This window comes from Benincasa hispida, chromosome 4, assembly GCF_027475165.1.
Source record: "Benincasa hispida cultivar pf3 chromosome 4, pf3_genome.v1.1, whole genome shotgun sequence".
NCBI lineage: Eukaryota > Viridiplantae > Streptophyta > Magnoliopsida > Cucurbitales > Cucurbitaceae > Benincasa > Benincasa hispida.
The window spans coordinates 12,267,945-12,284,183 of NC_143481.1; the positions used below are offsets into that span (position 1 = coordinate 12,267,945).

The 16,239-nt window shown below is 37.6% G+C and overlaps 1 protein-coding gene across 1 annotated transcript; it reads right to left on the reverse strand.

Annotated features, from left to right (window-relative positions):
• Positions 1-311: 311 nt before the first annotated feature.
• On the reverse strand, positions 312-5,520 carry ELF3 (hydroxyproline-rich glycoprotein family protein). The gene is made up of 4 exons (XM_039030787.2): positions 4,695-5,520; positions 3,364-4,232; positions 1,649-1,700; positions 312-1,544 (listed from the first exon to the last, which is right to left on the reverse strand). The coding sequence occupies exons 1-4, from the start codon at positions 4,908-4,910 to the stop codon at positions 531-533; spliced, it is 2,151 nt and encodes a 716-aa protein (XP_038886715.1). The 5' UTR covers positions 4,911-5,520; the 3' UTR covers positions 312-530.
• Positions 5,521-16,239: the final 10,719 nt, after the last annotated feature.

Genomic DNA, 16,239 nt, shown 5'->3' on the forward strand with positions numbered 1-16,239 from the left:
TTCTTAATTATTTAGTAAATAATTAGTATCTTGTTAATCAACTCAGGTTTTAATTAAATCATCGATAAAAAAAATATCAAAGAAGAATGAAATGGGCATTCCAGAAGCAAATTCCCAAACAATTCGCCTAAGAAATACATCAAAATTTTCTTTCAAGGTTTAAGTTGAAGTCCAAATTCCCATGACAGCACTAAAATATGGGTTTGTAGTCTCTGAATAGAATAGAACGCAAGCATGTAACTGAGACAGATGAGGGTTATTTCCTTAACAGAGCAAAAACCAGATGCAAAAAGTCTATAGTCACACTGAGATACCTCACTCATATTCCCATGGCATTGACATGTAAATCTCCAGAAATGTATTTACATATGAATAAACTGTTCTGAGGTAGGGGAACAGGGGGTGGGGGAGGGGGGAGAAGGTAAACAAAACATTATACTCCAAAAGCAGTGTGTAAAATAAACTAATAAACAACATAATGAGACAATTCAAAGATAACTGAGGTAAAGGAAAAGGGGAAAAGGAACTGGCTAAGTTGAGTCATCATACTGTTTCCTCTCATTTTGAATAGATTGGAAAATTCGTGCAGCTGATTCGTTTGCAGATCTTCGATTGTGTGGCACAACTCGAATCACACGTTTTGTTTGGTAGGAGTCTGAAGGTTGAGGACCTTCCTCTACAACTGGGGGTACTACAGGGAAAAGTGGAAGCACATCATGGCTTTCAGCAGTTCGATTGGCCTTATTTCCTTGCACTTTGCTAGCAGGACTAGTTACAGGACTGCTTGCAGTACTTACTTGTACCTCATTCCTTTTGGGTGCTTGAGACTTGGCAGTTTGTGAAACAGTTTGATTTTCATCTCTATCTCTCTGTGTTGAAACATCATATGAAGTTTGATGCTGCACATTGGAAGCGGCCAGACCTCCCGATAATTGATTCGGATCTCCTGTGTACCAGTTAACTTGATCAACAGCCAAACCTGACATACCCGGATTCATGACTGGCATGCCATAAGGGGGGAAGTAAGGACCACCAACCATGGGAGTGCTAGGAAGAGCTCCAATTCCTTGATGAACAGAAGCAGGAAATCCATAGGATGGGTTCATCATAGGAGTCATTGGACCATAAGGTCCACATCCTCCATAAATAAATCCAGGCCCAGGGTAAGGCTTATATATGAGTCCTTCAGAAGGAGACATTACAGGAACCAGCCAGTGATGTGCTGATGTCTGGTACCAACTGCTTAATTTATTATCAGAAGAAACAGGAGTAGGTTGTGGATTTACTGAATAAGGCCCATTAGTTGAAGGCTGGCAATTAATTGGCGCAGGAGGAAGAGATGTCTTCCCAACAGCATTTTCTGCTGAACATTCCACATTGTGTTTTGGCTTCTTAGGGTCATCACTGAGCTGAAGTTGCACATGTGATTTGACAGTGTAGTCTGACCTAAGTTTCTTTGCAGGAAGAGGGCTCGGAGAAGAATTATCCAGAAAAATACTATCGTCAAGTAACAGATGAGGCGATCCAGCAATTAACCGTTGGACCTGTTTACATGATAGATCAATTAGACGGAGAGGGAGAGAGGTGAATCAAAAATATGAACCTCAGGGCACAAAGGCTGCTATTTGAAGAAATTAGATCAGTTTACCTTAATAAGTCTATGCAACTCGAACACTTGAACCTCGAACACTCTCTGTTGACTGCAGAGTAATAAAAGTTCAAAGAATAAATCACACAACATCATGAGTGAAATCAAACCGCAACACATTTTGAAGCTAATAACCACAATCAATCCATAGCTTATAAACATCATGTTGAAGTAGTTGCCTACATAACAAGCCATCACAACCTTAGCACAGAACCGACCATTTGCAAGGTAGCTCAACTAGCCTGATAGCAGGACACAACCTTAAATCTTCTATTAGGGTCTAACAATCTTGCTGCATACAGTTATTACCTATAAGACCTGAACTGATTTCAACATTCTAGGTAACCTATTCAACCCCAAGATTCTCTAACTTCTCAACGTCATCAGAACCTTAAACCCTCTCTAATTAAATTTGCTGCCAGACAGCCATAATGCTTTCCATAATTGAAGGAAAGCATACCTAGGTGGAGAATATGACATCCACATACGATGTTTTTTAATGTGCAAATATCAAATCACTTTCTTCAGGGATCTAGTTAATGTTTCGTACAAAATACAAATAAGAAATGCTTAAAGGACCCAAATGCTTATGAAAAAGAATAGATAAAGATTAGCATAAAATTTTCATTCCCAATTCTTCAATGCTAGACAAGCTCCAAACAAACTGCCCTAATACATTACAAATAATAATAATAATAATAATAAATCAAATTAAAATTAAAAAATCTCAACACCATGATAAATGAACAGAAAAATCAGAGTTTTCAAACAGTCAACTAGGCCTTCATCTATTACCCATCAGCAAGTAAAATCAATAAAAAGGAGAAGTGATGCACAGAATAAATGTGGCATGAATTCTTCTCCAAAAACAAAGAAAAAAGAAAAGAATAAATGTGGCATTCATTGGTAAAACAAGAGTTCTTTTCTTTTTTTTTCCCTTGATCGAAAAGCATGGTAATAACAAGAAAAGCTAGCAAATATACTCTTCTTAAGTAGTGTACTCTGCAGTAGAGGGGAAAGATCTAAAAAGAACACTACTTTCATCCATAAAATCGATTATACTAAATCTAAAGAAGTTCTGTACTGTCAAAATATCCTCCAACGAATGCTCCTGAAATCGTTCATACGCTCCATTTCTGCTTTCATCCCCCATGTGCCATCAAAGGAAACTTTCCACGTGATTACAGAAAAAAGGAGACTGAGCAGTACCCAACCGAGACAGTCATATATTTACACGAAGCAGAATCCAATGGAGGATGAATGATCAGATAATCAGTTGTCTCGGAGGTTGCCCAGCGCAAAGTAACTGTATGCACATTGCACAGTTCCTGCTATAAGATGATCCAGTAGCCATGTCAAAATATTATTGAGGGCCAAAGATTCACTTAAAAGGGTACCTGAGATTATAAGTTCTTACCTTTTCTAAGGCATAAAGTGGTTCGTCATTCAAACATATCTACTTCTATACTTCCAACTTTAGTACTTGAGCAAAGAATTAAATGAAAGAACAATGTGAGCACAAAAAATCACAACGATTAGACAGAAATGAAATAGTTCATTGAAAGGGAGTGCTGGCACTTGAAATGCATATCATCTAACTTCTCTATAGATACAGATAACTTTCAATTTTTATATCAGTTATATAATAAGCATGACATTCAGATGCATCACCCCAGGGAAACAGAAAAGACAGATTATAATGGCAGGGAACTTACTTGATAATTGCTCTTCTGGCTTTCCAGAAGTGTTTTTGACCTATTATTCCTACAACATCATCTGGACAGATATCCGAGCCAGAAATTGAGTCAACCATTGAGTTCTCAGAGACAATGTCACTTTTGTCTGCATTCCCCACCTGCATGTAACTATAAGTCCTTTCTACATGATTCTCATAATTGTCAACAGGGATGTTCAAGCTCTCATTCTTTCCCAAAGAATGAGATTCAACTCTTGAGCAGGGAACACTGTCTACCTCCCCAAATCTTGTAGGCTCAACTACATCAACGACAAATCCACTCTCATCCAATTGAATACTGGATCTTGAATGTCGCTGTATCCAAATATCACTATTTTGCAATTTGTCAAATCTGGTATTGGATTTATCTTGAAATATTTGATCTTTAGATATATTGTTTTCCATCTGAAGTCCATCAGCATTTCCTCTATCCGATAAATTTGTTGTGGACTTTGCAGGATGAACCCTACTTTTGTCATTAACCTTCTTCCCAATTGTTACTTGTCTCGAGTGGGCACTAGAGGATGTAAGATGACTTTGACCTTTTTCATAACCAGCTTGCAAAATTGTAAAACAATCAGAATGTTTTGATCCAGGAGAAGACAATTTTTCCTCGTGGTCACTATTTTGAACTCTACTTTTACCCATGTTGGATCGGTCATACACTGGAACTGTGAAATCATCTTCATCTTCTGTTTCTGTTGTCTGCTGACTCTGCTCATGCTGAACCGATGGAGGATTCTCATTTACTTCACCAGATGGGAGAGCTCGAGAATTTCCAACCTGATTAGTAGAAGTTGCTGACGACACGTTTAATGGCAGGCGTGGATTTCCATCGGTTCCTGTACCCTGAAAAGATTTTCAGTTGGGGTGTTAAGAGCACCATTTTCCGAACAACCAAACTCTCATGGATCTAGTAGCTCCTTATATGTGAACACATATTTTCACTAATGTAAGTAGTGTCTGTCTGTCATGGGAAAAAATAAAAACCATTGAACTCGAGTTTGCAATGATTAGTCTGATTCAAGATTGTTAGCTAGGAATTAAATAAACAAGGAGTAAGGGAATAACGAGTAGCCAACAACAAACTTACAAAATAACCGGTATATTCCATGCTCCAGCAATAAACAAACATCAACCCCAAATGATCACAGTTAACAAAGTAAAATATCAGACTATCGAAATTAATGTCATTAGGTCTGTTAACTATGTTGGACAGATAAATTCAAGAATATGCTGTGAACTTCCCCAAATCCCACATCAGATGCAAAAGTCAATTTTCAAGCTTACCAAACACAAATTACTATCTACCTGGCTTGAGGATGGAGTGGTAATTGATTTTCTGGAGATGTTTGTCTTAAGAGGGAGAGCCCCGGGACTCGAAAGTTTGGATGGTACAGTGAAGTGTTCATAGAGGGCCATCTTATTCCTTGGAGGCGCTCTTGGCCATCCTTTCTCGGTGTCATTAACATGGAGCCTAGGGAACATAGGTTCCATCGGCTTCTCGTCATCCTTTCCTCTCTTCATCGTTTCTTCTCCCAAATTCAACCCAAAGTACGCTTACAAAGACATGTATTCCCATTCATTTCAACCTCCAATACCAAAGAAATACTTCGAGTAGCTAGAAATTAGCCTTATAAGTCGATAAAATCAATAAAATAGTCTAACTTCATTCAAACCCAGAATTTATCCACCTGAAATCAGCTCGGAAATTTGCAAGCCCCCTAAAAACGAGCTCAAAGTCCAGCAAATTTCCTAAAAACCAAGCTTTGATACTCCAAAATACAAATAACCCAACGGACAAAATTGAACTCGCTTTCTTGTATGTATGAAGAACCAACAACTTACCCGGAATTGAAATCCGATCGAATTGAGCTGAAACTTCAGACCCAAATGGATGGACAAGAATGCAAAAGGATATGAATCGTTGAACAGAAAAAAGAAGATGAAGAGAGTGAGAAGCAACGATGAAAGAGGAGAAATCGATAACGGGACAACGGAATCGGGAAGAAAGAGAAAGACGAAGAAGAAGGGGTAAGGCTTAATTCATGGATTTCTATGAAATCATAGAGTCAATAAGAGAAAAGGGGCAAAAGTGCGAAGCCGTGGGGCCTGTTAGGATTGAGCAAGAAGATCCTTTTAGATATAAACCATGATCTCCGTTTTCTACCAAACCCAATACTTAGGTAAAAAATAAAAAATAAATTAAATTGATATTGAAGGAGGAGAAAAAAAACAATTGGATAAATACGGGAGCCAAATGCTTCATTCTTTTATTCTTTTTTTTATCTTTTAAAGAACATTATCTTATTCTTATTTCCACAAATATTGAAAATTTTGCACCATGTAGTTGGAATAATCAAAATATATTGAAGAATAGCTAAATTTTTCTAATAATAAATTTTACTTTTATTTATTTAATTAATTGGTAGATAATAATAATTCTGACGAATTATAAATTTGAATCTTTTTGTTTGAAATTGGATTCTAATATTTTTAAGAATAAAGATACGATTAAAAAAAATAAATTTAAGATTTTTAAAATTAGCTTTTGGGATTATGAACAAAAAAATCAATTAAAATTTAACAAATATAAACCTAATGAAATTATTCTCATAGTATCTTCTCTTTATATATATAGTTTTTTTTTTTTTTTTGCCATGGTAATCCTATTATTATTATTATTAACAACGATATTTATCAAATGTTTTTTCAGTTCAATACAATATCTAAGTGAAAATTTATATCTTGATAAATATAAGTTGGCTTATGTTCTTTTTGGTTAATATTGCTCAAATATAAATCATTGTTAAATATAATTCATAAGTATGTTATTTATGTAATTTACATTTTTGCAACCAACTTGAAAAAAAAAAAAAAAAAAAAAAAAGTGATTCCACTTTTACTTTCATAGTTGTGCTCTTTAAAAATGGTTTGAAATGCTTATTCTTTGCACATCAACTTTTAAAAACAGCCTTTAAAGACATTAAACAATTTTCTAAGCATCTTACAAAAAAGATTCGTTTTGTTAGTATGATATAGTACATGAGAATCATGATAATATAGTTTCCCTAATTATTATTCGTTTGGTATTATATATACTATTTTAGAAATATCATAAAGTTTATATATAAAAAAAAGTTGCACAGATTTGGAATAAAATTTAAGATTTTCGTTTAGTAACCATTTGATTTTTTTAAAAAAAAATTAAGTCTATAGACATTACTTTCATTTCCAATTTTTTTCATTTGTTATATATAATTTTTTCAGTGGTTTAAAAAACCAAACCAAAATTTGAAAACAAAAAATATAGTTTTTAAAGACTTGTTTTTGTTTTGAGAATTTGACTTAAGAATTCAACCATCATGCTCAAGAATCATTATAAGAAATTATGAGGAAATATTTTTAATTTTCAAAAATAAAAAAAAAGAAATGTTAGTATAATTGCTTTAAATTTACATTGAATAGATATAACCTTATGATCATTCATGCTAAATTGTCAAGAATAACATGTCGGATTCTATTGCAAAATTGATGACAATTATAAGATGACTATTGTCTTTCTCAACCAAAACTTGAAATGACCTTTGTGGGATCTTTCCCTAAATGAGATTCAAGAAAGACTGAATACTTATTGTTTTGGTATATTGGGGATCATAACCTTAAAGTCTCGACTAAGGTTACATTAAACCTTGATTAATTAGAAATGTGCTTCTACCATTAAGTTCATACTCAAATAGGAATCTAGAATCTTAATTAATTAGATCACATAATAAGACACAATCTAATAAAATAATCAATGTGATAAATTATTAATCCACCTACATAGTTCATACTTTAATTATTTAAATACGTCTAACATGAAATGATTATCAAACAGAGCCTAACCTGTGATAATTCGATAGGAACTTGCTTTTTAAAGTTATTATTTTTCAATTTAAAATATTCTGTTAATGGAAAATATTATTTGTATGAAATTCTTTTATCTAGTTTGAACGGGTTTCACACGGCAAAATATATTATATTGATATTTTTCTTTTATTTTACATTTTTATCCACCATAATTTTTTTAGTATAATAATTAAGAATAGAGAGATTCAAATCATAGACAACTTGATGACTAACACGTTTATATGTTAGTTAATATACTCTCTTAAATTAGTTCACTAGCAGGTGAGTTATTAATGTGATAGTGTTAGAACACAACATTCACTATTATCTTATATCTGAAAATTGACATATAATGTTATTCGTTTTACTTGGTTTTCATATATTTGCTTTAAAGTTTCCTTGCAAGAAATATGCCAACTGAGATGTTATATATTCTTCAGTTCTAATTTAAAATATAGCCATAAATCTTTTCTACATATTATTGTGTTAAATTTATATACCTCAAATATCAATAAAATCAAGATTTATGTTCAAACCTCACTTTTTATATCTATTTTTTTAAATTTTTCTTCCTTCACAGTCCTTCGATTGGAAAACTTCTCGTCAACGAGATATTTGGATCCGTGATTATAACTACGACAATTGTAACCAAGCATTTAAGTTGGGAGGAAAAATTATTACTGAAGTAGTAATGTTAGAAGCGAAATCAAAATTAATTACATAGAATTTTAACTAAAAAGGTAAGATATTTTTTTTCACGACGGAGAGATATTTTCACGAGTTTCAAGTAACAATGAAAAAATATCTTCCAAGTATAAAGTCTTTTTCTTTTTTACAGCTCATTACTGAATTCAATGCCTACGTAATTTTTTAATTTGGCAATATTGACTTTTTCATTCATGTGACTGATATTATAAATATATAAATTGAACCTGTTCTTTTAATTTAATGAAACTGTTATTTTCGAAAACATAAATAAATAAAAATAACGAAGCTTTTAAAGAATTTATACCAGTTCTTAAAAAAATTATATAAATTTATAATTTTATAAGTAGCATGGAGCAAGAATGGATGTCTCATTTTTACAAAAATATTGATAAAACATCAATATCAATGGATATTTATAAAAAAAAAATATTTACTTAGTTAAACAAATATTTTACATTTTTTAAATCAGTTAAAATAATTAATGTTTATATTATATTTACATTATTGGTATTTTGTATATCTTTTCAAATTTCATGATTTTTTTACAATATAATAAATATATTGATTCATCTCTCAAATCGATATTGAGTTTATAAAAATGTAGAATATTAAGATAAATGTAAAGAATTTATTATCATGACGTGATTGTCATCAATTTTGCAATTATGCTAACATAGTGGAATCCAACATGTTAAATGTACAAACCTTTCGAAGACCTTTGTGGGAGCGAGAGGATGAGATGAAAGCCCAGTACCCGGAGCTTTTTTAAGGATGAACTTTCGAGGACGAAAGTTCTTTGAGGGGGAAAGAATGTAACATCCCACATTTTTTTTTAATTTTATTTAATAATAATGTAATTTCCAGTAACTTTACTAGTTGGAAATTCAGTAATTGTCCTTGGTTGGAAGGCATGTTTGGAATTTTGGATTTGAAGTATAAGTGTGAGAATTTAAGTGTTGGCGTGAAAATTATTCAAAATTATTCAGTTTTGAAATTCAAGTTGAGAATTAATAGCAGGAATTAATTTTCTTTGGAAAAGGAAAAGAATTAAATAGTATAAAGTGGAATAAGGAAATGATTTAATTATAATTATAATTATAATTATTATTATTATTTTAAAATAAAAAGAAAACCCCATCTTCCTCCTCACACACGACTTCCCCATAATTTTTTCCTCCTACCTTCACGAGTCGAGCCTTCCCTCACTGCCCAAATCCGCCGCGCCTTCCTCACTACCTCCCTTCGCCGCACGAGCCAGACTCGCCGCGTCGCCGCCCTCCAGCTTTTGACCACCGCCCATCGTGCTGATCTCGCCCAGCCGGTCTGAATCGCCGCCACCGCTCCAGCCCCTGACTGCCGCACACCGTCGCTGTCTCCCAGCAGCTTGAGCCGCTGCCGCCCCCAACCGGTTTCTCCACTGTCCATCGTCGCGCTGCCTATCTTCTGTTGCGTGGGTCTTCGTCGGACTCTTAGATTTTTGTAAGATCTATTTTGTGGTTGGGTTTCTTGAAAGATTTTGGATGCCCACTAAGTTGGATTAAAGATTAAATTAGTCGCATTATCTTGATTTTAGATTTGAGCTTGAGAAATTACAACAACGACTGTCCAACGGATTCAAGATCATTCGACAAGAGTTTTAGTAAGAGTTATGGTTCTTATTGTTGGTTTGTGGGCACGCTTTGATTACTGAATTAAGTTTGACTTAACCCTTGTATCTTTAAAGTTTCAAGTTGTCATCCATTGGAATTTAAAATCTGTTAGAAGGAGATTTTGGAGTGGTTGTTGATCAAGTTCTTTGGTAAGCTTTTGGGTATTGTGGTTTTGAATCTGATGTGTCGCAATTATTATTGGACTGAAATTTAATGGTTGTATTCGTATGTTAGGGTCATTACTTCAAACCGCAGTCATCGTTTGGTTGTCGGAGTTTATCTGTGGAATTTCGATTAAGGTAAGTAATCTTACCACTGGAACTGCCCACAGGCCAGACTTTAGTTGTATGCTAGCGTGATGAGTGTATGTTATGGTAAATGTTAGCATGTTGATTGGCAGTATGACCTTAATCAAAGTATGTTCTGGCACGAGTTCTGATTTGTTTACATACACACCTAAGTACTTGATCGTTAGTATGTGATAGTATGTGTTTTCATATGTCGATGTCTGATCTGCTAGTGTTGAGGCATACTTGCATGTTGTGGAATTATGATGTAAGGTAGACATGAATGTGGTATAATATGTTGTTAATAATCATGTGTATGTGATGGAGCCATGGTATCAAGGATTTTCATGTATGTTTTAGAATTGTACAATGTTGATTCTTAGAACGTTGAGACTATGTGAATATCCTCATTGATTAGTTAGATGCTCACCAGTTTGTGTTTCCTTAGGGATTCACCAGTTTTGTGTTTCCTTCAGGATTCACCAGTTTGTGTTTCCTTCGGGATTCACCAGTTTTGTGTTTCCTTCGGGATTCACCAGTTTTGTGTTTCCTTCGGGATTCACCAGTTTGTGTTTCCTTCGGGTGTTTCCTTCGGGATTCACCAGTTTTGTGTTTCCTTCAGGATTCACCAGTTTTGTGTTTCCTTCGAGATTCACCAGTTTTTTGTTTCCTTCGGGATTCACCAGTTTTGTGTTTCCTTCACGATTCACCAGTTTTGTGGGCATACTTAACTACAATAGGATAGGACTCAATCTCTTGTTTGTTCCATATGTTTATGTGTCATATGCGGGTATCTAGAAGACATAGATGCCTAGCCTGACCCTAGTGGTGGGGTTACTTACTGAATATTTCATACTCATTCTTTCTTATGTTGGTGTTTCAGGAAAAGATAAAGATGTACCGGCGATGGCGCAACGGAACTCGTGATCGTGTCACTAGGACTAGACTTTTTCGCTTCCGCATCTTAAAATTTAAGTCCTTATTTTTCCCTTAATATTTAGTTTTACTGTTTGAAATTTATTTCTAAGGATTATCTCTTTTATATACTTTTGTTAGTCTTTAAGAATTTGGGTACCCTATTATTGTTTTAACAATTGCATTTAATAAATGTCTTTTGAACCTCTCTTGTTTAAGTAGCATTTATTTCAAATAAACTGAGCGTCCTTTTAAATTATGTGCATGCTTTATTTTAGTAACGGCCTTACCTAAGTCCTAGGGGGTCGGGTCGTTACAGTTGGTATCAGAGCCCATGTTTTGGGTTCTTCTTACTACGTAAGTCTAGATAGTCCCTATGGCCAGTAACGGATTCCTCGTCATCGCCAGGTACGTTCTACTAATGAAAGTTTCAATGCATATGTGAGAACAGTGATGTAGTGTTTTAAATGCATGATGCCTGAGAAAGGCCCAGAAATAGTTAGTTAACGTATGAATTTATGATAGGACATGACACCTAAACGTAGAACAAGGAAAACAGTCATAGAAGAAATGCAAGCACAGAGAGGGGAGTAGTTAAACTGCTCCGGCGGTGCCAATTCTGCCTATGACCTAAGTGGATGAAAAGGCAATGGAAGCCCGAATTAGTGAAGCTGTTGCAACCACTCTGACGAAAAAACTGCAGGAACTGATCCATAGCATGATGGCAGGACAACCTGCCCAGACTCAAGCTCAGGAGGAACCGATGCCACCCGAGCCGTTACGACAAACCTGTCCGCGGGACAAGGACACGTGGGGCCTGACTCTTGAGGCCAAAAATCTGAGGAATTTCCGGAAGTATGACCCTCGCCCCTTTGATGGATCGTTAGGGGACCCCACCAAGGTAGAATTGTGGTTGTCGTCTATCGAGACAATATTCCATTTTATGAAGTGCCCAGAAGAGCACAAACTACAATGCGCAATCTTCATGTTGACTGGTAATGCGACAATATGGTGGTGTTCGACAGAAAAGATGATCGATATTGGAGGTGAACTTGCAACCTGGGAACAGTTCAAGGAACGCTTTTATGAGAAGTAATTTTCAGCCAACACCCGATACAATAAGCAGGCAGAATTCTTGAACTTGAAGCAGGGTGTTATGTCGGTGGAGGAATACGAGCAAGAGTTCGATAAGCTATCTCATTTTTCTCCTGAGCTAGTGGCCATTGAGGCAGCGAGGACCGAGAGATTTATCCAGGGCCTGAGGAGCAGGCTGCGAGGGATGGTGCATGCCTTAGATCTCAAGACGTATGCTGCGGCGTTGCGAGCCACTGTGAGGATTGATGCCAACTCCCAAGGAGGAGAGGAATATAGGAGGTCACTCGAGATTGGGACCTCCGCAAGTTAGAAAAGAAAGGCTGAGCACAAGACTCTTGAACATCAGCAGAGGGGTCAGAACACAGTGCATGCCCCACGTCAGTGGGGACAACAGAGTACCCAGGCTGGGAATGGCAGGGAGGATAGACCGATATGCACCATTTACAGTAAGTAACACTGGGACGTTGTTTAGCCGGCTTTGGGATTTGTTTCCGATATGGCCAGAAGGGGCATATGGCAGATAGATGCCCAAGGAAGAATGCGTCCAAGCACAGGAGCCAGCCCATAGGCTCATTCTAGGGAGGCCCGAACCGCCAGCAACAGCAGGGAAAGGTATTTTCTACCATTCGGCGTAAGGCCGAGAAGTCAGGCACCGTGGTGACAGGTACACTTCCCATTTTGGGACACCATGCTCTTGTTTTATTTGACTCTGGATCTTCACACTCGTTTATATCTGCTGTATTTGTAAGACATGCCATGTTAGACTCAGAACCATTGCCATTTTCATTGTCTATTTCCACTCTATTGGGAGAGATCATGTTAGCTATAGAAAAGATAAAAGCATGTCAGGTAGAGGTAGCCAATTGCGCATTAGATGTAACCCTGATAGTTTTAGATATGTGCGATTTTGATGTTATATTAGGCATGGACTGGTTAGCAGCAAACCATGCCAGCATAGATTGCTCTTGTAAGGAGGTTATCTTTAACCCTCCTACCGGAGCCAGTTTTAAGTTTAAAGGGGTTGGGACCGTAGTCCTACCCAAGGTGATATCAGTATTGAAGGCCAGTAGGCTATTTGACCAAGGAGCCTGGGGTTTTATTGCCAGTGTGGTGGACACCAGGGAGAATGAAGTTACCTTGACTTCGGAGCCAGTAGTGAGGGATTTTCCAGATGTGTTTCCAGAAGATCTTCCCGGATTGACCCCGCAGCAGGAGATAGATTTTGCCATTGAATTGGAGCCAGGCACAACCCCTATTTCGAGGGCTGCGTACAGGATGGCCCCGGCAGAGTTGAAGGAACTGAAGGTCCAATTGCAGGAGTTGTTGGACAACGGTTTCATTCGCCCTAGCGTGTCACCATGGGGTGCACCTGTTTTGTTTATGAAAAAGAAGGATGGATCGTTACGTCTGTGCATTGATTACAGAGAGTTGAACAAGGTGACCGTCAAGAACAAATATCCCTTTCCTAGGATCGATGATTTGTTTGACTAGTTACAGGGAGGTACGGTATTCTCTAAGATGGACCTCCAGTCAGGGTACCACCAGCTGAGGATAAAGGACAGTGACATACCCAAGACAACTTTTTGTTTGAGGTATAGACATTATGAGTTCATAGTGATGTCATTCGGTCTAACGAATGCACAAGCAGTGTTCATGGATCTGATTAATAGGGTATTCAAGGAATTCCTTGACACCTTTGTGATTATTTTTATTGCTGATATTTTGAGTTATTCTAAGACAGAGGCCGAGCATGAGGAGCATTTGCGGAAAGTTTTGGAGACATTGAAGGTCAATAAGCTATATGTTAAGTTTTCTAAATGTGAATTTTGGTTGAAGCAGGTGTCTTTTCTAGGGCATGTGGTAAAGGAAGGTGTCTCTGTGGATCCTGCAAAAGTGGAGGCAGTTACAGGTTGGGCTCGTCCAACCACGGTCAGTGAGGTGCACAATTTCCTGGGGTTAGTAAGCTACTACAGACGGTTTGTGAAGGACTTCTCTCGCATAGCCGCCCCATTAACTTAGTTGACCCGGAAGAGGGCAACATTTGTTTGGATTGAGGCTTGTGAAAACAGTTTCCAGGACCTCAAGCAGATGTTGGTTTCAACCCCAGTTCTTACAGTACCAGACAGATCAGGTGGTTTCGTCATATTCAGTGATGCATCCGAGAAGGGGTTGGGATGCATATTGATGCAGCAGGGTAGAGTAGTTGCTTACGATTCACGTCAGCTGAAGAAGCACGAACAGAATTATCCCACACATGACTTGGAGTTAGCAGCGGCGGTTTTTGCTCTTAAGATCTAGAGACATTACTTGTATGGAGAAAAGATACAGATCTTCAATGACCACAAGAGTTTGAAGTACTTTTTCACTCAGAATGAGTTAAACATGAGGCAAAGAAGGTGGTTGGAGCTAGTAAAGGATTATGACTGTGAAATTTTGTACCACCCAGGAAAAGCAAACGTAGTGGCTGATGCTTTAAGCAGAAAGGTGGTCCATTTCGCAGCTCTCATTACTAGACAGACTCACTTATACAGGGAACTAGAGAGGGCAGAGATTGTAGTAGTCGTAGGGAAGGTCACGGCACAGTTTGCACAGTTGTAGGTACAGCCAAGCCTAAGGCAGAAGATCATTGATGCGCAGCGAGACGACCCTTATCTGGAGGAGAGAGTTCGTAGAGTGGAGTCAGGCCAGGATAGCGAATTCTCAGTGTCAGCAGAAGGCGGCCTCCTTTATCAAGGGCGTCTGTGCGTGCCGACGGTTAGTGACATTAAGGATGAGTTGTTGTCAGAGGCTCACAGTTCTCTATTCTCGATCCACCCCCGCAGCACCAAGATGTATCAGGATCTGAAGCGTTACTATTGGTGGAATGATACGAAAAGAAAGGTTGCAGAGTTCGTCAGTAAGTGTTTGGTTTGTCAGCAGGTGAAAGCCCTGAGGCAGAGGCCAGCAGGCTTGTTATAACCATTGAATGTACCAGAATGGAAGTGGGAGCATGTGTCTATGGACTTCATCGTGGGGTTGCCTCGAACAGTTAAAGGTTTCATGGTGATATGGGTCGTTGTAGACAAACTTACGAAGCTAGCACATTTCATACCTGTAAAGTCTACCTTTTAAGTGGATAAGTGGGCACAAATATACATGAAAGAAGTGGTAAGATTGCATGGAGTGCTCGTGACCATTGTGTCGGACAGAGACCCTCGTTTCACGTCTAACTTCTAGAAGAGTCTCCAGGTGGCTTTGGGGACCTGATTAAACTTCAGTACGACGTTCCACCCTCAGACTGATGGGCAGATAGAGAGATTAAATCAGATACTGGAAGACATGTTGCGTGCCTGTGCCATAGAGTTTTCAGGAAGCTGGGATGCTCACTTGCACTTAATGGAGTTTACGTACAATAACAGCTACCAGTCCACTATTGGGATGTCACCCTTTGAGGCCCTATATGGGAAGAGTTGCAGGTCCCCTGTGTGTTGGGATGAGGTAGGAGAGAGGAAATTTTTAGGACCTGAATTGGTGCAGACCACAAATGAGGCAATATAGAAGATTAGGGCTCGTATGCAAACAGCTCAAAGCAGATAGAAGAGCTATACCAATGTAAGATGTAAGGACCTGGAATTTGAGACTGGTGTTAAAGTGTTCTTAAAAGTGGCACCCATGAAAGGTATTCTGAGGTATGGCAGGAAGGGAAAGTTGAGCCCGAGATTCATTGGACCTTTCGAGGTCCTGAAACAAGTTGGCCCTGTAGCTTACCGTTTGGCTTTGCCCCAAACACTGTCTTTAGTTCATAATGTCTTCCATGTTTCGATGCTAAGGAAGTATGTGACAGACCCATCCCATGTAGTCGACTACGAGCCCTTACAGTTGAATGACAACTTGAGCTACGAGGAGAAGCCTATAGAGATCCTCACCATAGAGGTAAAAGCATTGCGCCGCTGGGAAATTACTTTTGTGAAAGTCTTGTGGCAGAATCACCAGTTCAGGGAAGCTACCTGGGAGCGAAAGGATGAGATGAAGGCCCAGTACCCAGAGCTTTTTCAAGAATAAACTTTCGAGGACGAAAGTTCTTTGAGGAGTGAAGAATCTAACACCCTGCACATTTTTTTTTTTTAGTAATAATGTAATTTCAGTAATTTTATTATTTGGAATGTTAGTAATTGTTATTAGTTGGAGGGCATTTTTGGAATTTTGGACTTCAAGTATAAGTGTGAGAATTTAAGTGTTGGCGTGAAAATTATTCAATTTGAAAATTAATGGCAGGAATTAATTTTCTTTTGGAAAGGAAAGGAATTAAATAGTATAAAGTGGAATAAGGAA